General features: G+C 38.6%; 1 protein-coding gene and 1 long non-coding RNA gene across 12 annotated transcripts in view; one reads left to right on the top strand and one right to left on the bottom strand.

The window, feature by feature from the left end:
- Positions 1-300: 300 nt before the first annotated feature.
- The window catches only part of PLD5 (phospholipase D family member 5), a 198377-nt gene continuing 173248 nt past the window's right edge, over positions 301-25429 (bottom strand). For all 11 annotated transcript variants that reach the window (XM_035320752.1, XM_035320748.1, XM_035320749.1 and 8 more), the window contains 5 exons: positions 15735-15932; positions 11713-11852; positions 9543-9708; positions 5330-5444; positions 301-3364 (listed from right to left, as the gene is read on the bottom strand). In XM_035320752.1, coding sequence (XP_035176643.1) covers positions 3129-3364; positions 5330-5444; positions 9543-9708; positions 11713-11852; positions 15735-15932 — 855 coding nt within the window. In that variant the 3' untranslated portion in view covers positions 301-3128. The remainder of the gene's footprint in view (positions 3365-5329; positions 5445-9542; positions 9709-11712; positions 11853-15734; positions 15933-25429) is intronic.
- Positions 10251-24972, top strand: LOC118163790. Its single transcript, XR_004749188.1, has 4 exons — positions 10251-10399; positions 13802-13900; positions 14359-14504; positions 24492-24972. It is a non-coding gene; the product is annotated as an uncharacterized LOC118163790 (long non-coding RNA).

The raw sequence follows: 25429 nt of genomic DNA, 5'->3' as shown, positions 1-25429 counted from the left end.
CTGTGAGGTGTGTGAGGAATTACAGAATGCATTCCTGTTAAGGTTGGAAATTTGCTATGCAATGGTGATATTCAGAAGAACTAAAGCAAGAGGAAACTGGTCTAGATTGATCCCTGCTAAACCAACGTGAAATAACTGTAATGGATTTTCTACGGATTTATTTACATTGACAGAAGGAGCTGAAGCCAGAATTGAGGCTGCTGTAGCAAATCTAGTTAAATGGGGACAATGCTAACCTAAAACAAATAATTGGCTGTAACAGATTTAAAAAAGAATCTGCTTTTTTTTGTTTGTTTGTTTTTTCATTAATTTCCAACTTGCTGAAGTCCAACGATGCACTTTGTCTTTTGGCTAATGTAACAGACCAAAGCCTTCTGTACTACTTTGGAGCTGCTGCCATTGTAAATAGCTATTAAGATAGCAATCCATACGTTCGTTATACAAAATGAAATTTGAGCCTGCCAGACCAGCTGTAGGATGGCTGACCACTATTTCTCATTAAAGTTGCTCAGAAAAACCCCGATCAATCATAAAAACAGAATATACTACTACTTTTAAAAAGTACTTCTATGTATCAGCTTTTTTGGGGGGGCGGGAGTGGGTCATTGAAGCACCAGAATTTGTTTGTCAAGTCAGTAAGAATGCAGTTGTTAACTGAGGGACCAGTTAATCTTTATGATTGTATTTCCCTAGGATCAGTTCAATGAAACTATTATATCTGAATCATTCATTTGCTATCCTAAATAGAAGGTCAGTGGTAACTCCACAGTCTGATCTCATCACTAAATACTGATTTGAAAAAAAGATTAGCTTTAGCATTTGACAAATTTCTGTTGCACTGAGATTCTTCATTACTTGTACAAAATGTCACTTCAAAAACTTAACACATTTCTAGTATCCATAATACAAGAGGGAAAAATATTACAGTGATTCTTCTTGTATATTATTATATTATTGCCATCAGGTGCTACAACTCTGAAAAGTGGGGAGGGAGGGGTGTCTTTTTTTTTTTTTTTAATCTTAGTAAAAACAGAGTAGTAAATTTATCTCAAGCTTTAAGATTACCCATCCATGGGGACCATTTTTGATCTCTCAGAAAATTTAAAACTATCTCAATCGGTTTTTAATCCCCCCGCCCCTTTTTTTTTTGCATTGACTCCAAAGGCTAAATTCATTGGTGATGTAACCAATGGCTGAAATTGGTAAGAGTTTCACAAGAAATGAATCTGGATGAAAATAATAATAATTTTTAAAATCTCAGATTATGTGCTGGGGATCTCTATTGTTCTTGCAATACGTATAGTAAAGTTATATACAGAAGAGAGAAAATACAAAATTTTCTCTTCCCAAAGATGCCTCCTTTTAAGCGACTCAGGTAACCTTTTTCTTTCTAGATTTGTTTGTTTGTTTCTTACACAAATGTCAGAATATATGTTGTCCTTCAGGAGGAAAGTCTAATAAATTGCATGGGTTTATCTGAATATTATCAAATGTTCTGTAACATTAGAACTGTGCAGAATCTTATGTAAAAGTTGAAAACTATTTTTTTTTTCATTCTTTCTAGTAAGATGATATACACCTGGGAAATTGCAAAAGAAACACAGTGATTGTTAAAAGTGTGCCATTTGCAGTCCTAACCAGTTTCATGGTGTGTCTCTATCTCTTGCTGGCAAAATAGTATTCTGAAGTTGTGCATACATGACCTTTTCATAATTTCCTAAACTGTGCTTACTTTAAAATAAAATTGACCTTTTTTTTTTTTTTAAAAAAAAAACTTTTAAATGAAACTTGTATTTTGAAAGTCAAGGTGGCGTTTTAACTTAGTTTTAAGATTAAAATAATCCATTGGGACATTTTTGGTTTTGGTATCTCTTAACCCACTGCTTTGAAAACATGCCTTCTGTAATATACAGCCGGGTGAGAACAGTCTGCATTTGGAAAGAGTTACATTAATTATTAACATAATGGAGAATGCAGTTTGCTTTCATGGCTGTATTTCTTCAGCAGAAGCAGGATAGTAATGAAATGTTTTCATTAAGAAACTAAGCTAATACAGTTCTGGAAAAGAATCTTTTTAAAGAGCAAATTCACACTTTTACAGAACAGTTCAGTTTATGCTGATATATTCGCCTATGTGGACAACATTTTTAAAAAAAAAGCCATTTTGCATTTTTTTTAAGTGACAGGAAAGAAAAAAATGTGTGAAAATGAATATGTTATCATTTAACAACAATTTTTACATAATTTTGCACAACCTTTGACCTTCCAAAAAAGCAGTATTTTATTTTTATTTTTATTTTTTATTCTATATACTTGAAAAACTTCGACCTTTAGAAAAATTTGTTCTTGGACTGATTTTTCTTGCACTCCCTAGTTCTTTGCTTGTAATACAGAGATGTACATTGTTAGATAATACTGTCATTAGAAATAACTGTTAGGTTGAAATGAATCCATATTACTTTGAAAATTAATTTAGCTGAGAGGTTTTAGTGATTATCATGAATTTGATTAGGCCAACACCAGTCCCTCAATATCTTCTCATTCTCTTAGGAGATGAATTACCAGTACTGTAACTGTAATGTATTTTAAGGCTATTTAGAAAAGATTATGCTTTAACTAAATGTTCAAAACTAGAGAAGACTTACATGATTGGATATTTATTTAAAGGGGATAATTTGTATAGGTGAATATTTGCTTATTCTTCTGTTTTCTAATAGGGCAAACCTACCATCTACTTGTTTGTCAGTAATAACTGATCTTGGAGTGCCACTTCATAGCTAAGAACTTAGTTCTGCCAAGGGTTCATTCTAGCTAGGATGGCAATTAGCGAAACTCTGAAAACAGCCTCAGTCAATTCTTCTGTTTCTGTTAAGTTCAAATGAGGAACGTTAAAATTAACATGGAAGCAAAAATTGACATTCAGTGTCAGAAGTAACAAATTTGAAAGTCTTAATATAGAGAATATAGTTTAGATAGTTTATATAAGTGTGCTTTTTCCTAAAAACACCCCCCAACCAACCTTTTTTTTTTTTTTGCTTTTTTAAGTCTTTTGTCTGTAAATATGTAAATATGAAAGAGGGCTATACCCAATGTAATTCTTCATCGTACTAAGCAGTAAAATAGTCTTTCTAATTCACATTGCTCATGGCAGTCTTATTTGATGTTGCTTTATTAAGTTTGTGATTAAAGCAGTTTGGGATTTTTGTTGGTTGTAAACTTTTGGCATAATGTGAATACCAGTCTCTTTCAAAAACAGCCTTGAGTTGCTTTATGATGCTTGTGCTGTTCCCCGCGTCTGCTTGGTTGATTACAAGGCCCGCTCCAGCGTTCTGCGTAAATGCATTTCCTACCCAATCAAAATTACCTACAAGTAAAGGCAGGAATATACAATGAGTGAAAACAAGTTCTTTATTTAAAAAGTAATCATTCAAAACTCATTTGCTCCTGCTTTCTGTGTACTATGTATGTGTATATATATATATATAGTGTGTGTGCGTGTATATACATAGTGTGTGTATATATATACATTAAAAAAACTCCATATACTTTATTCATTAACCTTTTCAGTGCCTAGAATGAAAATATTTTGGGGCTTTATAAACAAATTAAAGTACATGGATGAATAGTGGTTGCTCCATAATACTGCACCAAACCATTAGACAGGTTACCTCTTGACAGGTATTTCAGAAAACTGAAACAGGTTTTACTGTTTTACTCTATTGGTTACTACCCACCTTGTCAAAGTCTAAGGTAATAAATGAGAATTTCAGATGCTGATGGTAGCAAGTCAAAGAGGGTAACTGGATTAATGGAAAACAGGTAAACCAAGTGTTTAATTTACGTATTTATATTTCTCTAGAACTCAAAACTATTTAAGATCTACATTTATAATATATGTAGTATTTTGGAGAAAAAAAATGCTGTTACTAGAGCAATCTTTCAAAACAGAATGTCTGAACGTTTGTAAGACTTGAATGTATCTGAGAAATTTATACCCTTTCTTTGGGAGTCAAGCTACTTCAATATGAAACATTAAGAATTCTGAAACTGTAAACAATGGTAAATTGAAGCCTCTTTTTAAGGGACCTTTTTTACTATGCTTTCAAGTAGAAGATAAATCAGGTCCTTAACATGTATTTGTATTACTTTTGCACAGCTTTATTTCTTTGTCTTTACATCTGTGTGTGTGTAAATATATATAGGGGAAAAAAAAACACCACAACAAAAACAGCTAAGGACCCATACTGTGTAGACACTTCACAAGGTAATGAAATTTGATCTGGGTATTATAATTTAAAATGGAGTAAAAAGATGATTTCGGAGCTCATAAAATACTTACGAGACCAGAGAGGAATGAGCTCAGCTACTTGAAGTGAAAAGATTTGGGTAGATTGAGAGGGGTGTGGGTGCATGTTAAGAGCCCATGAATGTGAGCTTTTCAGAGGAGCTTTTGGTCATCTCTCTGTACTACTTGTGATTGTCTTACTCTTCATCTGTGCGCATGGACATGCTTCTGTGTTGGCAGGCTTTCTTCACCCCAACTCCCTCAGTGAATACTGGCTTTAAGCCCTTGCAGTAAGTCAGGGTGAGTAAGCTGGCAACTAAAGCATCATCAAGCTGCAGCATATTTGAGCGCCTGTTTTCTCATTGACTTAGTAAAATCTTAAACTTTTTGATTCAGTAGCCCTTTTCTGACCCTTCAGCTCAAGCACAGCTCAGTCAGTTTTACATCTGCATATATATTTAAGTTTTTGTCATGCATTCAGTTAGCATTTGACTGATGGTAAACTTCTGCTAGGTGCCATGAATAGACTTTATTTAAATGTACCTTAACTCAAAATACCAATTAGGCACATATCTAACATTAATAAAAGGAGGTAGTCTGAAATGTCTTCATAGTTAAATGGAGTAAGATGACGTTGGAAGGTAACAGCCATTTGTGGAGTAGTTTCTAGGTTTATTTACTAATCTAGCATAGGTTTATTAATGACACGGGAAATAGAGAGCAGTCCACCTTTGCTGGATTGCAGAAACAGGTAATATGTTGATGAACATACTTACTCTTACTTCATAAAGTATGTTGAAGTTTTAAGTCTATTTTTAACTACTGAAAGCAGTGTGTTGCTTTTGAGAAACTGATAGGAAAAATAAATTTAAGAATTTTTAAATGACAAGAGGTTCAAAGCTCAGTCTTCATCCAGGTTCCCAGAGAAATTAGACCAGTATTTTAATTAACAAGCATATCAGCTGTAGATTCCTCATTCATAAATGGGTATTGTTTAAGGCTTTTGACTAACAAACAAATATTTATTGAGATGTGGTTACTTACCAATGTATGCAGCTCCATCAGTCACCATATATTTATTACGGTTCAGTTTGGGAAGGGAAGTGTTCTTCTGTTCTTTAAGAAAGCATGCATTCTCTTCTTCAAGGTCAAAGAATTTCTGCCATAAAACAGATTGGAGTTTAGGTTAATAAGAACCATTTTGTTGCATGGAAAAAATATATTCTGCTCTTCTACTCTTTATTGAAAATAAGTTAGTGCTCAGCTCAGGGTTATAGGCAAGCAGTAATTTTCATAAAGTACTGCATGTTGTATTTCATACTAAATTCTCATAGCTTGTGATATTCAGTATACCCTGGCATTGTGAAGTATACACAGTAAATAGCTACTGCATATTATAAGCAATACAATGCTGGATAATAAATGCTATGAAATGAAGAGAAAAAAAAAAAATGTGTTCTGCATAATGAGAGACAGAAACTTGTTAGTTCATTTCCACGTTCATCAAAAAGCCCTGGCATTTGACATCTGCTTCCGGGTACATACTTCCCGGTAAGACAAGAAGTTGAATTCTTACCTTTATCTGGCACATTGGCAAGTTTCCTGCTGGAAACTGTGCCGATCTCAGAAACTTTTCAAAACCGCCTAGACAAAGACCAGATTTACCAGACAAGAGGAAAATGCATCTGTTTCACCCTGAAGTGTGATGCCTGATAGATTTCTTTTGAGGAGTTGTAATGCACTCCTTAACTGGCTCAGTGCCAGACGGGAAGATTTTCCAGTACAAAACTAAGTAATGTTTGTTTCATCAAGGAAATTAATAGCTAGACACAGATTCCAAAAACAGAAGTGGAGAATAACATGATGAAGTAGAAATTAAATATTTACTGCATGACTTGGAAACTTTGATTGAGGTTATGGTGTAGAGCCTCAGAACAAATCTAATTCACGATACATTATTGATGAAAGTGGCTGTACACTGCATCTGCTCTGTGTGCCTGAGGAACTTCTGTACAAGCATGTACCATTGACAGACACTATGCACTTAGCAAGTTGGAGATGGATCTGAAAATGGCTTGAACTACTGGCTAAAGCCAGAAGAAATGTTCATGTTATTCTCTGCACAACAGAACAGGAACTGAGATAGTTAGCAGCCATAGGCTGTCCTTCAAGGACATTTAACTCTTCCAGGTGATTTGGAAGCTGAATCAACCTGCTGTGTAACTGACTATTACTGTAGGAACTAGTCTAAAAATTGTAAATGGTAAATTATTCAATGCCAGGAAACAAAACATGATAAGCTCTCTTCCCAGGGCTATGAGATTTAGCAAAAAGTCGCATATTTTGTTGCAAAAGAAAAGCCAAGCACAATCTTCATAGAAACTTAGAGTTGTGACATTGAGATAGATTCAACAGATGTGATGAACTGAAAAATCACATGCCAGTTTCTTATTTGTATAAGCTTATAGAAGAGAAGATTTCAGCTTCAGGCAGGAAAAAGAATGCTGGAAAATGTGTGTTCTCCAGCAACAGCAGACAAGTCATTAATTCATGGACAATGCCGATACCAGTAGGGAGCTGCATCTGCCCTCACAGAGTACACAAATGTAGTTTGATGGGCAAGTAAACTATCACCAGCAGTAAGCAGCAGCACAGACTAATATTCTCTAATGCGCACCTTTAGCAGAAATACTGTGCTAATAATACCACCACCTTGGGTTAAAGTTTCGTTCATCTTTTCCATACTTATTTTAGGAGTTTAGAACTTGTACATTCAGTTGGTGCTTGGGAGCGAAGGTTTCGTAGTTAATATACAGCACTTTTTTGACTTACAGAACATCTGTATTTTGGTATTTTTCGTTTCCTGAAGATTAGCAAAAGGTTTTGTTTTTTCCTATCTTACCCTAGCATTAATATACCTGTACAGCTTTCAGGTGGAGGCTCAAGAATGGTTTGTGCCATAGAACCGTACGCCTGGTCCATTGCACTCCTGCCTGGGCTCCAGTTCCCTGATGTTGCTTTACTCCAGCTCAGGCTTCCTGTGGGCTCTTGAGAAGCATCCACCTGCTTCTGGTCAGCACTGTAAGCAACAGAGCTGGACCTCTTCTAAAGCACCTTTTGGGAGTTAGACCGAGCATTCATGCATGGAAGATGTGCTTCAGATGTCAAGAACACAAAACGTGAGTACTAGAATGAAGGTGCCAAGACACGCCAATGAGCACTTCACCTTGACTTTACCCTTTATGACTGAAGCTTTAATTACATGGTCCCATTTGGTTCAGTGCAGAGAGCAGGACAGAGCTCCCTAAAGGAGCAGCAGTTTGGTATGCAGTTTAACTCTTTGGTATTAGGCTGGGTGCTTGCTGCATTTACTATGTCCCTAAACAAAGCTTCTTCATAAATTCTTCTTAAGTCATCTTTTTTCAGAATACGTGTATTGAATTTACAGTCTCAAAGCAGTGTCAGTTTAGTCCAATAATTCTTAATGCTAACAAACCAGACTCCACAAGCATGGCAAGGCATGCCACTGGGAACAAAAGCTAGAGGGAAGAAAAAAGTTATTAAATATGCTTTCTAGGACTCAGCTATGTTATCCCCAAGAGAACTTGGGAGTGGGAGGGTGTGATCTCGGTCAGAGCATTATTAAGGCATTGGGACAGGTCAGCAATTTAAGTTTTCAATCAGAATTTGTAACTTGAATTTCTCTTAAAATTGCAAAATTCTTGTGTATAAAAATATAGTATGTGCCTGCACATGACAGTATTTTCTGTAGAGTTTGTGTTTCCTCTCCAACATGCACACACATTATTACACTTTGATTCTGGCTAGAACAGATGAATACAAAGGAAATTAATATATATATATTTTTAAAGTGCTCATCTGTCATGTTTTGTGAAGTAAATACGTGCCATGATGAAGCCGGTGGTGCAGTTTCAGCCAAAATTGAATAGTTACCAGCAAAGTCTGAGCCTTAGGCTATTAATTATACCAAAGCCATCTTCTTTAATCAGTTCTTACCTAAGGCAGTGACTTGAGCAGTGTGCAGAACTTGTGAGGTACAGCACAGAGGCAACTGAGCTGTGTTGTACCTTTAAAATTATATTTAAATCTGCTATGCTCTTTTTTTTCCTGGAAATCATTGTATTTCTATGTTAACTACAATGATTCTGGCTAGACTATCTCTGCCTAGAAGTTGTTCTTTTCCTTCTGTCATTCAGTTCTTTACAAAAAAAATCTGTACTCAAAATTTTACCTGTATTAAGCATATGGAAATGGATATGACTATGTACAGCGTTAGGTGCCTTTTAAATAAAAATAATTTTAATACATAAAATTTCAATGAATACATAACAAGTAAGTTACTTAAATTGAAGTGGCTTAAGCATTGTCAGTCATACATTGTTTTTGTCTTAAAAACACACTTTATGCTGCTTCTCACTTTAAGAAACTGGTAATAACTGTATTTTAAAGCAAAAATCTATTTCTAGATATATACATAAGATACCACAGTGTAACACAATACTTCTTTTCCCCTGCAATTGTTGTCAGTGAAAAACAAGAAAAAAAAAAGGGGGATTTCTTAAGGCAGTTATCTGAAAGAAATAAAAATTGATTCAAGATGACTGATTAGCAGTATCCCTTAATTTCATAGAAATGAATTGTATCAAATCTAAAGTAGTACTTACCATGCATACCATACACTGTTCTCTGATACACATGTAACACTAGACATTTCTCTTTCTGATTGCATGCCTTATGCAAACACATAATACTTCTAATTTTTGTAATCCTGAATTTGCAACCTCAATTTAACATAAAGTACTATTTTTTCTTATGCTTTGTACTTCGGTAAAGGAAAAATAGATACTTATGCAGATGAACAGTAAGGTTACACAAATTCAGACTAAAACACGTTTGTGCTGTCACATTTACTCTTACCAGCCAGCATAAACAAGACATACGGCTACAGTTCACTCTGCTAGCTTTGCCATGAAAGACCAGATGTAGTGTTTTCTGCAAGCTGTCCCCCACACAGACTGCCTTTTGGCATCATTCTATTTTTCTGTCTTAATTTCAATGTCTGTTACTACTAGAAGTTATTTTAGTTCACTATATTACAGTTCCTATGTTATTTAATGAAACGTAAAGGCTTTGGTACAAACAGAGAACACTTTCCAGTTGTGAAGTTTTCTTGATTTTTTTGTGGGGTGTAGGGGAGAATATCTTAAGATTTCAAAGCAATATGGATTATACTTACAACTTTCAAACTACAGCTTGGAACTTCAGTGCAAATAGCTTTGAGAGATGAAACAAAGTTAAAAGTAAGGGGATCTGTGTCTCTTGAGAAACTTATGAGAAGTCGAACTTTAATACTTCGTAAAACTAAAGCTTCTCTTATCTTCCCATCTAAATATGGCCAGTATCTGTGGAGAAAGAATACAGTATGTTCATATAACTTAAAAATCCTTTTTTTTTTTTTTTTTTAATCCAGTCAAGCCTAGAAGACATCACAGAGAGAACCATATACATTTATTTAATTAAATATGAATTTATTTTTCTGTCTAAGAAACACTGTTCTCCTTTGAAGGCATTCAGGCATTCTCATGGAACAGATCAACCAGCATCCTTTTTCATAGCATTCTGTCCTGCCACTGTGGGGACAGTGAGGCTGTGGACAGCTGAGCCGTGTTCACCCACCCATAGCTGGGAAGGTTGCTCCTGCATCACTACCTCTATTGAGAGCAGTAGAGGAAGAACCAGCAGAAGGAGCTACAGCTAGAGGGTGCTGCTTACCCAACCCAGACAGAAGGATTTTCTGTTGCTTACACAAGTAAGGGAACAGGGACACTGAATCCTCATCTGACTGCCATTCTCTTGCAGGCAGAGGACTGGAATGCCTTCTGTTAATTTCCTGCTTTGAAAAGAAGAGCTGTGCATGGTGCCTTTATCTGTTAGCAGTAGCAGGAGATGGGTTGCTTAAGGAGGATGCTAGCTTTTCCTGATCAAGATAGGAGAAATTCTTCAACAAGTGGGATACTGGCCTCCATAGTGCTCATCTTCCACCTGTTGAGTTGCCTGTTCTTGCTAGTTCAAGCCTTGCATTCCTGACTCTTGGTGAGACTAGGTCAGGACAGGGAGAATTAGATAAAACACACTTTTTCTTTATTCCACTAGTTTCAGGGCATTCAGCCTAATGAAATCTGAGCTCTGCAATGCCAGAAAATCTGGGAACTGACAAGGTAGGGAAGCTGTGACAGTGCCTCAAACTCAAAGCCATGCTGCTAGGGAAAACATTAAAAGAATTTACACAGGTGGCTTCCTTGGAGCTCTCTAATCCAATGGATTTCTGAATTGTTTGGGCATGAGAACAAAAAAGGGAGGAATGTGGCAGATAACATAATCTGCAACACTGCAGCAGTACTACATGTGAAGAGCCTTTCCAGCATAAAGGAGAAACAAGAGGGCTGGATGGTGTGAAGCAGGTTCCTACAGCACTACCCTGGATTCTGTCAGTGTGACAGAGGCTGTACATAATGAGCTTATCTGAAAACCCCTCTTCTAGTCTTGAAATAGCTTACACTTGATATCAGTCAAATCATTTAAAAAAATATGAACAAAACATACCTTTGTGCAAAACTGAAAAAAGCACATAACAGCCACGTTTAGTTTGTCCTCCTCGTGTTCAGTTAAAGTGCATGGATGAAATGGCAAGCTTAAGTAGCTGTTCAGTTCATAGCAAGCGTTACCAAGAGAAAGAGGGACTACTGAATACTTGCCTTCTGAGTTGGATGGTTTTAGAACACTGGTGGCTTCAGTTTTGGGTCATGACTGCTTTTTAGTGTTCCATATAAACTGTGTGTTTAAAAGTTACTTGGTTTTGTTTGTTTTTAACATTTCTCTGTTCTTCAAACTACAATATAACTTAAAATATAATCTGTGCTGAATTCAGAAATAGCTTACATATATTTCAGTATGGCTATGACATCTCCCGTGTTTTATATGAGAACTCACAGCATGTTTCTTCTCTCTTACATGCACACCCACTCTATGTTGGATAGCTATATGGTATTCATAAACTAGCAGTAGCTGTGTTATCAAGGTAGTGAATACAATAGCATAAGAAATGGGATTAATGTGTAGGCAGGTTCTTGTATTCCTGGGTCTCTTGCAGGTGGTCAGACTAGACAAGTTCTGATCTCCTTCGATAGGCAGATCCAAAGCTTAGGGCCCAGAACTGGAAACGTCTTCTTAGGTCCCAATTCTGCTCCTATTTAAGTCAATGGCAGAACTCTCACTGATTTCAATAAGAGCAGAATTGGGCCCAAAGAAATTGGCCCACAATGGTAACTAATCTCCTCTGGGTTCATTTTCTCCAGCAGCTCTTAATGGCATTATGACAGTGTGCTAGCCTGGACATGGACACTTACCGTTTAGCATTTGTGTCGATGACGATCGGCAGGTAGTCCATGACAGCTATGTATACAAACTGTTTTGCATCATCGATAACGTTGTATATAGCTTCAATATCCAGGACTCTGTCCTTTGGGCAGAAGAGTTTAGGTGAATTCTGTGAAGGCAAAAATTAAAATACTGCATTTAAAATACGGGGATAGAAATTTTTCTCCTCCCCTCATACCTCCTACGATAGCAGGTACTATTCTGAATTTTAGTAGAGAATATTAACTATACCTTTACCTGTTCTGCTGGAATACTCAAACATACAAAGAGTTATTTTCAAGGCTTAGTTTTTTCTTGAAAACTTCATCATTTAGATATAAGCGGGTAGAACGCATACAGCACAAGCTTGAAAGCAGTGCAGAAGCTCTCATTGAAGTTTTCACATTTTGAATAATTCTGTTGCAAAGAGTTCCAGGACTGGTTAGTGTCAGATGGTCCTGTTTAAAGCACAACACAGTCACCATTTGCTCAGTCACTGCTGCAGGGAGATGCTGCAGTTTTGCAAGAAGCTTACCTTAAAACCTAGCTTCAAGTATGGAGTAGCTCTGTACCTGGCACTGCGCCTAGGGCAGTGGGGCAGCCAGGTGAAGACCTGCCAGAATCACCCATCTACAGCAGAGAGGCCAGGGAGCTTCTGCTCTCCTGCCCAAGCAGAGAGAAGAGGTGGAGCTGCTGCCGCGCTGCTCACAGCTCCTGAGAGCAGAGGCTGCTAAAGGTCGGTCGCAGAGCACGGGCAGGAGCCAGTTACTTACAGCCTGCTGCTGCTGCATCACCTCACCTTTGTTATCTGCAGGGGGGGCATCCAGACATCTAGATGACTATGTTTTCTTTAGGCGGGGTTCTTTTTTTTTTTTTTTTCCTTCTATAGAATACCTGTCACTTTAGTGCCTTAATCCTTGACTGGTGCTAAAGATTTACTACAGATAAAGAAGTTAGTAAAATATGAGAAAATTAACAGTAGCAAGATTTCAAGACCAATATTCCGGATGCATTCCTGAACAGTAAGAAAAACAACCCAGACCTCCTAGGTTTTATCAGCCAGTCTGGAAGATGATTTTGTTGCTAAGCAACATCACAGCCACGATTCCTGACTCTTAAGAAAAAAAGTTCAATGACTTAACGTTGTCCTTGTTGTTTTACACAGCACAAAGGTGGAAAGCAAAATACATAAAATACATTTTTCAAAGAATAAATTTGGACTCACAAAGAAGTGTAAAGTGATTGTTTTAAACATACTTGATAACTAGTATCTGAAACATAAAGAGGCTATTGCACGATTCTTATGCTCAATATTTTCTTGAACAGAAATTCTAAGCTATAGACAGAACAGCTAAAGAACAAAATTGTTAATGCATTCTCATTTTCAGATGCATTCGCTACAAAGACCAGAAAGCCAAAGATACTTAGAAGAAAAACATTGGTTCTACCTGTAACGCTTGCATTACCATTCCACTAGTTTGCTTGTGGTATGGGCGACCCACTCTGGTCATTTTAGTACTTTCTTGATATTAGCTGGGCAGTACTTCATGTGCTGATGAACACCTGCCTGGCACGTCTCTAACTAACAATGAGGAAGTGAGACGTGTTTCCTAACAGTGTGTGGTTTGATGGTCACTGTCTCCCTCCATACTAGCAAGGCCTCTAACCATGTCAAAGCACATGTCACATTGGTGATACACTGTGTGATAAAGATCCTTGCTTTGCAAGATCTCTAAATTCCTTCCTTGCCCTACACAGTCCTCATGCAGTAGCTATAAGGAACTAATTCAGACAAGCCCATTCAGATAGGTTCAGTAGTAGGTATGTGCCCTTCACTGTGAGCAGTTTTTTCTATGGCATCAGAACAATATGTCAGAACAAAGTATGTGGAAGTCGTTCAGTTACATTAAAGCCCATTTTGCAGCCTCTTCATGCAGAAGGAAAGTTACTTTTTTTGGTATGATAGATATCCTAGTAACCAAACTGGCTGTGACTACATATTCAGGTAGCTCCTGGTATTGGACATAGCTGATCTGAGCTTCTGAGTACAGTAACTCCTTCCTTTTGTTTTCTGAATAGGATTTCAAGACAAGAGGCCTTTGTCTCCCACAGAAAAGGAGAACACATCAGAGGGAAGAAGTGCACATTCTGCCAACTGCATGCAGAAGAGCAATTTCTGTAAGAGTCTCTCTCCACTTTTCCTTGTCTAGGATTCCATGTCCCTTAAAGTTGGCCTTGCCCAGCTTTCATTATTGTGCACCCTTGCAGGAATACCTTTCAGCAGGATTTCTCCATTTCTTACAGATTTCTTAGAAAGGAGAAGGAGTTTGCATGCTAGTTCCAATAATGACAACTAGTTCAGGTGGAATTAATTTTAGAGCTACTCGGCTGTTGAAGAGTAAGTTTTCTAATTTAAACTAGTCTAGGGACTAGCTTAAACTTAAGCTAACAGAAACTAGCTTAAGACTCTCCAAAATCAATGGAAGTATATGTATCTTAATAAAACTATTAATTTCTGGCTGTCTCGGGCACTTCCAGATTTTCAGTCATTTCACTTTGGAATAGCTCTTTGTCTCTTGAATGACTAGGAGTGTGAAAATCCTGGACACCTGACTTTTCCATGTCTCTCCCACCAGGTGAAGGTAAACCCTGCCCCATTTGACTGTCTGCACCAACATCTTGTGCTAGTGGCTCATACAACTTGTGTGCTACATACCTTGCATTGTTTTAGACTTACCTGGCAATAAAATGGTGGGGTTTTCACCTTGTTTTATGCAGAATGGTAAGTAACTTTTTATCATCTTCAGTATATTCCTGATTTTGAAGTTTCTTTTTAACTCACACAATTATCTCCAAAATGAAAGATACTCTATTTTTCATTATCTCTTATCAGTGTGTGTACTTATTTCCAGTTTTGCTACATCACTTCTGAGATGGATGACTGTTCCATTTCTTCCCATTAAAAATGCACACAGTGCTTCCACAGGGACTGCTACTTGAATTTTAGAAGTTTTAAAATACCATTTAAAAATAAAAGTAGATAGTGTTCTACAGAAGCATGAATGCTCTCAAGGGAACAGCGAAGAGGATCAATACTTAGAAATAACATGGATAAAAATCCAAGTTATGATATCAAGCTTATTATATATCATTTTAGATACCTGATTTACAATCTATTTACTCCAGGTCATTCACCTTATATCCACTAGTGTAAATAAATCAGCTAATTTGAAAGGCCTCCCTATCATTTTCTGAATGCAAGAAGAAAAGTGAAATTTACAGAGATGGAAAAAGAATAATGCACTCATTCTCCAGCAGTTTTCAGACCTGTCAAATCGCATGTCACAGAAATCAGAGTGAAAAAAATATAGTGTGATATGTTTTCATCTGCACCATAAAATAAATGATAACACTTTTTAAAAAGCTTTTGACTATTGAAGTAACCACTTCCCCAGGCAGCAGAGTGATGCATAGGTGACAACCATAGTGGTTTTTTCTCTGTAGCTGAGTTTCCAGTCACTTGCATGAGTCTCATTGTTAATAGCTGCTTCTGGCTAAGTACATGGCAGTAATGTGCATCTTTTTCAGCTAGGGCCAATTGAGAGAAATGCTTAAGTACAGGCGTAAGCTATACCACATATGTTCCTATTAATGATAATTTCCATCAGTAGTCCTTTTTTTAAATATTAGAAAAGAAAATAGAAGATAGAAAAGCAGAGGGACTCAACTGTAGAAGTAAAACTCCTTTTCTTCAGCTAATACGTCAGAGAGAACACAACAATGTAATGGACTTTATGCAGGGAACTGAAAATCCGTATCAGTGAAGAGATAGTTGATTTTTTTTCATGCATGCTACTGAGACCTACCTAACCCAGTCACACCACTCTTTTTTTTAATAGAAGAGACTGTTAGGAGAATAAGCAGATGTTGTATTTCAGGCATTCCAAAAGTCTGATGAGATAAATAAGATTCTTCCCTTCCCTCCCTCCCTGCAATTCATTTCAGAACTTACCGACACAAAAGCTTCTGATTTAGTCTCATTCAGCTGCAGTGTCAGTTTATTCTGAGTATCGTACACTCCATACAGTCTCTTAGACCAACTTGGAGGTATTTTATTCTTGTATTTTAATGAACTGTACAGGGCAAATATCCTTTGTAAATCCAGGACGAGGCAGCTGCAGTTGTATACGATGACGCCAAGTTCCTTCATCTGTGAAATTAAAAGTTCATATTATTAGTGATATTTTGGCTGAGGGTTCTGTGGAAATAGGCAGTAAGAACATCAACAGTTTCTGAAGGGTACCTTGTACTCAGCAGTATTACTGTCAACACTGGAACATCCATAACAACACTTTTTGCAAAGGCATAAGCTAAATTTTCAAAGTCAAAAGCAGGCAAAAGCTCTAGCAGGGCTTGTATGTGCAGTGTGTGTCGCAGCCGCACACCCTGATAGAACACAACACACCTGGCAGATGGACATAACTCCAGAGAGATGCCCGTTTATCACAGGCACCATTTTTCCTGTAGGTGTTGCTCAAGACTTACTACTTCTGGCTGGGGTGTTTTTTATTTTTTATTTCTTTCTTGTTTACAGGAAACGCATCCTCTCTGCTAGGTGACAGTTTCTTACTTCAGAAACAATTTATCTTCTCTGACTTGTGGAAAAGCTGAAAGCAATGAACTTAAGTTATTTCTTGGCTGAAGAAGAAATATGATGCTTCAGTTTCCAATACAAGGATGAAAAACAGGTGTTTAATGCTCTGAGTAGCTAAATTGATTGTGCAATTATACGCAGCATGATCCAGTATACAGAGTACAACCAGTTATGACACAAAAAGGTTCGATTCTCAGCTCCGCCATTGGAACAGTATCTCACTAAGGTACATCAGAGTTCTGATTGTCAGTTCCTTCACTTGTGAAAAGAGAGACAGTGAAGCACTTCGAAAGCATCGCCGTTCCCACAAGTAGAAGTATGAGGAAAACTAGCCCAAAGAAATACAGATACTATGGTACAATTAAATGCCTTAACCTTAACAGCCTTCCGGCTCCATTTAACTGAAGGCATGTCTCCTGATTATCCTAAGTCTTGGCTTGGAGAGATCTCATTAACTACAACTGCCCAGTACTTCTGGTGTTGATAGAATTTCACTTATAAGTGTATTTTCTGGATTCTGTAATCACAGTGTTAACACACACACCCTCTCTCCCTTCTATTGCTTTATATCATCTCAGGAAAGCACTGCTGCAGGCACATATGCTGTTGACCTCTCATTATCTACATTTCACACTAGTTCAACCGTCTCCAAAAATCAAGTAGACAACCTGCATGTACCTGTTGGAAAACAGTATGTAGGATAAATATTTAAAGGACCTATGCTGTTTTTCTGCAAGCAGACTCTCTTGGTAGCATGTCTCAGAGGTCTCTCTCTCATGATGAAGAAGTAAGGAGGATGTGAACTCCCCTGCATGTTTATCCATTCAGTGACACCAAAAATTCCTCGTTGGTTTCATTCCTTCATATGAGTTCTCCACAATCACATGGGGATAGTTTCTGGTAGGGACGTGTCTTTCTGTAAAGCCTTTGCGAACTCTGAACCCACGTTGTTCCTGCACAGCTCTCCCTGACTATAGATGAGAAACACTGTATGAGTGGGTAGAGGAAGGGAAGCGAAGGGTAGAGTTGAACCTTTGCTCTTTTTTCTGTACTCTTTCTCAACAAATCCCAATATCTGATGTGAAAGAAACATGATAGGTGGCAGGTTTTTTTTTTTATTATTATTTTTTTTATTTCCCCTTCCCCCCCCCCCAGGAACATTACCTAATATTCTTACTGCCTAAGTATAAATATTCCATTAGCTTCTTTCATTTAATTTAGAAAAAATACAAAATACCGCTATTAGCTGACAACCTGCTATTTCTGGGTAGTTGGACAACAGACTACTCACTGCACTGCAGCCTTTCTTTTATGAATCAGCTGGTAAATTTATTTTGATGATAGATATAAATTATTCCATGCTGTGCCCAGCATCCTAGTCAGACAGTCTATTGGGAACAACATATTTGACTTTTTTCCCCTGGGTGCTGGTATATTTGGGGACACTCGGCATTCTGTTTAAGGCCATCCTGGTCCTCCACGCACTGTTTGTCTCCAAACATTTTTAACTATACGCTACCTCTGTTTTCACTGTGTATCGCCAATACCGCTCTCTTAATTGCCAGGCATGCCATTGCAAGGGACTTACTAATAGTATTCTGTTACATGTATCTGCATAATGTGGTTTAATTGGCTTTTCATGGCCGTTACTTCATTCTGACATAATTACGTGGTTGCAGTTTTCCTTTCATTTATCAGTCCCATTATTACTAGCCCACTTTATCCCTTCCACTAAAAGTAAAGATAAAACAATGTCCTAACAACGCGCCAGAAGCTGCCAGCCTTGCATCCATGTGTGCAGCTCTCCTGAGAGGAGGAGAGCTTGCAGTGTCCTCTCCCTGTCAGTGCAATAGAGGATTGCCCTTCCACCTAGGTGCTTCTCCCCATGGGGAGGTAAGGAGGAAGCCCAGGGCATTAGCAGTGCGTTTCAGTGCAGTTTGGCAGGCCACTGCACAGCCCGGTGCAGCTCCAGTATAGCTAGGCCTTGCGTGGCCCCTGGACAGGGCCAGCCGCAGCAGCTGCTGGGCACCCCAACGAAGGCCCCGCACTCCCCACCCAAATCACAGGGTGGAGCGACGCCAGTTCGAGAGACAGCACAGCCCTGAACCTTGGCTTCCCACCGTGTGACATCTCTTGGCTGGCTTCCCTGGAGGCAAGCGCTGGTCAGAGCTTTCCCTGCTTCTGAAGCTGTGAGGAGAGCTCTCCCCCACTTGGGTGGTCCGTTGTACAGACTGCGCTCCTTTCCCTATCCAGGAAAACAGCTACGCTCTCCACACAGCTTTATGGACTTAAGTTCAAATTTGCAAGAACTTGGGAAGTAGATTGAAAGTTACCAGAAGAGGGCAGACAGCGACTCACATGCTTATTGTGCAGAGCTCATTTCCTTAGGAAACCAGGTTAGATGGCAGTCTCTTGGCTCCTTACGGTCTGGTTCAAGTGCCACTCACCTTACAGCACAAAATAAACAGCACAAACAATGCACATTTGTATGCATTAAAACCCCAGCCTCCTTCTCCCTCATGGAACAGCCCTAAGTAGGTTTGGAAACCAAAAAAATGTGCTGCTTCAGAAGCGTCTTCCACACCGAGCCTATTTTTACTCCCATACTCTGAGGTGAGGCAAGACTGCTCTTTTTCCAATTAATCACAAAGCCTATCATCCTGGAGGCATTTCAGAGAGTGGGCTGCAAGGATGTGGTGGTGACAGATTTAGTACGAAGGGGTATGTCATCTAGATAAGGGAGAATATTTTCTCTTCAGTTTGAGAGCTGCTGTTATTACAGACTTTTTTTTTTTTTTTTTTTCCCAAACAGTCTCAGAGAAGAAGCAAAAAAAAGACTTACATTGAAAGACATTGAAAGAATCAAAATCTTAGTGTCAGTCCCTGACTGACTTCCAGTGACTGAAACCTGTGGCTAAGCATCATCAGAGATACATTCTATGGTAAAATCCTCCAGGGAAAGAGCTCATAAAGCAAGGAAAGTATTTCTTCATCTTGAGTTTTAAAAGCAACTTACCCAGTAATGAAAGCATCAGTGAAAAATTAAAGTGAAGAAGGTCTCAAGAAATCAAAACCTTAATTAGTCTTAAGGAAGATAATTCTGGAATGAAAATACTCGCAAATTTGATTGCCTCGAAATGGAACTAAAATACATGGATGTGAATGTCACAAAGTTGCTTGTGAGTGACATTTTCAGAGTATGTGTTGAGATCTGGGGACTGGAATGGTTTCCTGGATAGGGAATTCTGAGTCCTCTTTTTTCCTTTTTGTTAACAGCTGTGAGTGCACTTCTCAAAGAATGAAAAACACTGGAGCAGGTTTTCCTTGTTCTTTCCCATGCCATTTCCATTTGTGCAGAGCAACTATTAAAGGCTACCGAATCAACATTAGTCTTTCTTGCCAGTAAGTGCTTTTTTAAGCTACCAGGAGTGAATGGTTAACAAGGACTCAAGAAAAAATGAGTGGCTTAAACCCACCGTATAATGATGCTCTACCTACAGAAACCAGTTAAGCTACAAAAAAATAATAAATATGGTCTAGCTAGGAAAATGATTTTTATCACAAGAGGGTGAATGCCTTACTAGACTGGACAAACAGCAAGATTTTGCTAACAGAAATTTCTGCTTATTCTTTTCTCTTTTACATTTGTGGGCATCAAATACAAAAGGAGAAAAAGGGAAAGAATTTAAACCTCTACAGGTGTGGACCGTCACACTAAGTTCCATAAACTGAGAAACAGTAAGACTTTGCAAATACATTTGGATCATGGGTCAGGGTGGCGCATTATGTCCTTCGCCTGCACTGCACAGACCAGACAGTATGTTCTATATTTACCTTGGGATACACTCTAGGAAACAACCCCACTGTGTAGGCAAGGTACTATCTGACCTACATAAGAGTGGCACAATCTGGTTCACAGCTTGTAATATCTGTGTTCTGGTAAATGTAGCAGGAGTCTTCAGAAAATTCCTTATTCTAAATTCCTAAATTATTCTAATTCCTTCTTCTAAAAAATGTTTTTCATGATTGCTCACTCTTGAGCCCAATCATTAAAACACCGTGCAGCTCTCCTGAGGCATTAACTGCCATTTGCCCAAAATGCCAGGTGCCAGGCATCCATTGCCTGTGTTAGAGAAACACTGGATTAACTACAGGTAGTCTACCGAACACTAAATTTACTCAGTAGACCTTTTATATATAGGATTGTGTGTGCATTTGCCACCTGTCTGCCATTTGCCTGTGCTTGAAAATGTGTTTCATTATCCTTTCAGACCTGTGGAGTTTTTAATGACCAATTTCCAAAGGAATGACTGAGCAAAACCAGAATCCCAACACTGTAGGCTAACAGAGTAACAAAAAGCATGCTGTACTGATGCATCAATTACTAAGGTTTGAAAAGACCTAAGAATTTCTAAAGCTTCTAAACAAAAATAATAGACAACACATTAATTACTACCTGAGAGCAGGCCACATACATTTTTCAGGGATACACCCACTATTTCTTTATAAAACATGCTATAAACACGTGGTTAGCCTGTGCTCCAAACTCAGTTCCTTTTCACTTGGTTACCAGCACCACCCATCCCCTACTGCACACCTCCCTCCTTTTCATCTGGTACCAGTTAATGCTGAGCGAATCTTTTCAAATCATAGCTAGCATCATCTTAAGGCTGCCTTCTACACGGCTGTTCGGTACCTCCCGCCAAAATCTGCTGTGCGGGTACGTGGCCAGACACAAGCGACACCGGCATGGGAACCCCTAGAGGGGAAGGGTGCTGGGAGGGGAGCGACCATCGCCACGGGAGAGATTTGAGAAAGGTAAAAGCATTTTGTGTGTAGTAGTGTTTGATGGGACTGTTGTAGCAGAGTTGGCTGCAACAGGATTACTGGAGCGGTGCTCATCACAAATTCATTAGTTGTAACAGACCCCACTCAGATAGCTGCCACCATGACGTACAACAAAAATGCAACCCAACTCTGAAGAGGCTGTGAAGGCTGCAGCACAGCCTGCCTCTCTCACAGAACAGATGCAGGTATTAGAGCCCCAGGATAGCAAAGTACGTACCTCAGCTAATGCTTGTGCATCCTGAGCCAAAACACTCCCTCTATGCTTGGCTAGTAATACAGCGCTGAGGCTTCACAGATTTGTTACGTTAAAAACAAAAGATAAAATTCAGGGAAATCCAAATCCAGCACAGTCGTGCTTCCATTTTTTCCTTCCACATTGATAAGAACATGGGACCTATGCTACTGTTGGGAAATAATAGATTAATACAAACGGCAAAGCACTATATTCTCAGATGGTGGGAAAAACTCTGTCTCACTTAAGCTATCAGACAGAAGTGTAAAATTGAAATTTACAGCATCTGTGGATGTAAAAAAATTGTCTAGAGCAAAATGAATTTTCTTAACTGAGTTCCCTGTTATTCTGAAAACCTTGGCATGCTTTTGATTATTATTTAGGAATTCAAACATTAAATTTTGAAATTAATTGTTACAATGATACTGTTGTTCTGTTTTCTGTAGGCAATTTTATTGAATAAATGGCATTTTGAAATTCCTAGAATTTAACTCTTAACCATTCTCCAGCAAATCACCTTGCAAGACCTGTACACGGCTCTCTCTTGTGCCTGGCCTACATCCCACAATTGCATAGGTGGCACCAGAGTCTTCAAATGTTACCACATAATCTTCTGAGACTAGCTCTCCTGGGTGGTTTCTTTGCCAAAATATAATACTTAGAACAACAACAACAAAGTCTCAACAACACCTTTGGAAAGGTTAACAGCTTACAGTCCTATACAAGTTAAAACACTGAATCATAAGAAAACAGATAAATAGAGCTGCGGTCTAATATTTGTGCCCAGGTACTGTACTTGCACATTACTGAGAATAGGACATTCAAGTTTCCGCAAGGTCCAAATGTAGGTTAAAAAACAGTTGATGAACAATAATAGAATCACACAGGACATACAAAGTCAAGAGTACGTTTAAGAGTGTGTAGCTCACCCTTGAAACTTGGACAGTAGCAAGTTTATCCAAGTTTAACGCTCTTACTAGGAGAGCAAACGGGAGCTTTACCACCATCGCACTGACAAGGGCATTTTAAAAATCGTTGCACATGAAGAGTCTTTCTAGGCTCATGACTTTCTAAAGACTACCACAGTAAAGAAGAAAATATTACCAAGCTATATGAAAGACAATATAACCAGCCCCCTGAAGGCATTAATAACCCTCCTTTCTGTAGAAGGTTTCAGTAGCATGCAGTAAAGCCACGTGTTCAACTACTAAAAGTGAAATACTGAGTAGGTGCTGATTCAGTATCTACAGCCCATTGCACATCTGCATGAAATAGAGATGTGGGGGAAAAACAAATACGATCATGTAATTAAAGATAATTGCAGTACCCATCCACAAAGTAAATTAAAGTTTCAGAGACTTTTTTTTTGGTGTGTGTGTGTCATTTCTGCACTTTGGCAGCTTTAACATACTAATTCTGTATTAGAAGAATTCTGCCTAAATAATTCTTTAGTTTTATTTCTTACTGAAGTAGCTTTCTGAACTGGTAGAATTTCACATGCACCCATACCATGGCCCAGTCTGGGAACATCCCAATTCTGTGTTGCTCCTGGTCCAGGTTTTACTCCAAGTTGCTCACTCCAGTGACAAGCCAGTGCCCACCCCCAACAATGTTACTATCCAAGGCTAAAGGTTAATTCTCCATCATCTGGGTTTTAAGGGATTTGAAGATAATTGGCAGACACATTTCTACTGAACTAGAAAAAAGATCCCTTCCACTTGACATCAAAATAAAGTCTCAGCCTGAGCTGGGAACTTGATCCCATCAGTGAAAATGGAAAACTGTCATTCAAGTCACTGTGCTGAAAATAAACCTCAACACGTGACCGAGGAGAGAGAATGCATTCGATACACAATGCACACAGCATTTGCACTGAACGTCGGTATAAAGCCGTGACGTGCTCTCACAAAAAGAATGGAAGGGACTTACAGATGGACCAGCTGTGCCCTGATAACGTGCATTTGAATTGGCAGCCACTATGCATTCACTGGTCTTTTAATTCTCACCTTCAGCAAGTCCATTTGATTTCGGTCTGTGGGTCTTGCCAATTGAAAGTTCCAGGGAAATTGGAACTTCATACATTATTTTTACTTTTATTTCCTAACGGTAAAAAGCTGCTACAATAAGGCATAGGAGATAATTCAAAAGTTGCTAATTTTTGTGTCCAGTTCCTTTTTTTTTTTTTTTTTTTTTTTTTGCTGGTCCACACACAGGTCAAGAACGCAGAATTGCACAGTGGTTGGTGCTCTACTAATCGCCACTTCACCTTACATTCAGTAGGTGGCCCTACCATTATTTTGCACAGCATCCTGATATTAGGGAAACTATGCTCACTAACAGTTCAGCATTTCATTTCTGCTGAAAGATACTACCACAGAGAGGCAGAACAAAAGAGGCATGCAAATGAAGGAGGGCTTTCTTTAAAATGGCATGGCTTAGAGAGAACTTTGTGGGGAAGAGATAGCAACGCTGCTTCAAAGCAGAAAGCGAGAAATCCCGTGTCCTTGCCACATTAGAAAACAAAACCATCACAATTTTTATTTCAGCCATCTGCTCATGGATAAAGAACATCCATCAAAAACACATGCATTCATACAAACAGAATAAATAGCAATTGTTTAAATCATGGACCACTGTGTGGTGATGCTCACATAGAACCCAGCGCCGAGAGTTTGGGCTTTGCTGCTGCTGTTGATGATGCTCACCAACAAACCATGCGCGACACATCGCTACTTGTCAGAGAAAGCCAGAAGGCAGAACTGAATCAGTTAAAAACTCCTTGCTATATACTCCATCAGCATAATTAATATCACTTGGCATAATCACAGCCTAATTTATCATTTTCAAATGACTTTTCAGTTTACAGTTTCATTACCCCCTCAAAGCAAGCACAAGTATCTCTTCAGGGAAAAACCAAACTTGCAACTGCAAGAAACCATTTTGCCAGAATCACATTTGATTTATTTCTTGTTTTACTGTAGGAAATCTAATTAATGTGAATTCTAATTTGATTCTGTTTCTCTTTTCAAATGCAGTTTTTGTTCCTTATATTAAAGAAAAACACAGGCTAGGAAGAAAAGGGCCACATTGTGCTGGCCTTCATTTCACTGCTGGCAAGCTGCAGCACATTTCGGTGCTGGTGTCGCTCATGAAATTCAACAATTCGTTACCTCACTGGAACCATACAAAATTAAAAGGTGTTCTGAAGGAGCCTGCTAGCTTCTGGAAAAGCCTGGAATCTCCTTTACTGCACACACGCGAATACATCTCGCTGCCTCTCCTGCATCAGGGCCTGTATCGCCCTCCTGTCAGCCCTTATCTTGCAGCCTCCTCACGCAGCTGGAAATCACATCACAAGCTCTTAGTATTTGTTCTCATCCTCAGCAGTGCTGCAAGGGGCAGCCTCCCTATGTCTTCTGCTGTACAACACTGAGAGGAGAGCACAGAGGACTGGCCTCAGAATAAAGGCAGTATTTATCTAAACCTTTTCTCCCAAAGCGCATGGTTCTTTGGGGCTTTCAGATTCGTGGGCATCAGGGAAATGCAGCAGCACGCAGTTGACTAATTGGATGCATTATTTATAACATCTCTGACACACACAGAGGGTTTTCATTTTACATACCGAACAGAGATTGGTGGCAGGCGTGCCGTGGACACAAACTGGGACAATGACATTACGTATGAATTACTGCTGTAACTGTTCAGCCTTGCCAGGCTACCTGATCAGACTTAGAAACCTCTTCCCTTGATGTCAATGGAGGGCCAAAGGCTCTAACTTTTGAACCTTGATTAAATGAAGTGCACAGGACCTTGAGGTAAGCTAGAAATCCAACCAGTTTAGTCAGGTAATTTGGCAAAATATTACACTGGCAGACCCAGGATAATGGCTAGCCGATACAAGAATGTGTTTCAGAAATCCATGTTTGCTCTTTGTTCATATTCTTTTTTAGTAGCCAGTTTACTCTTTTTGGTT

Source organism: Oxyura jamaicensis, chromosome 3 (genome assembly GCF_011077185.1).
Source record: "Oxyura jamaicensis isolate SHBP4307 breed ruddy duck chromosome 3, BPBGC_Ojam_1.0, whole genome shotgun sequence".
Lineage (NCBI taxonomy): Eukaryota > Metazoa > Chordata > Aves > Anseriformes > Anatidae > Oxyura > Oxyura jamaicensis.
Note: the sequence above shows the minus strand (reverse complement) of the source record. Positions and strands in the feature narration are given on the sequence as shown.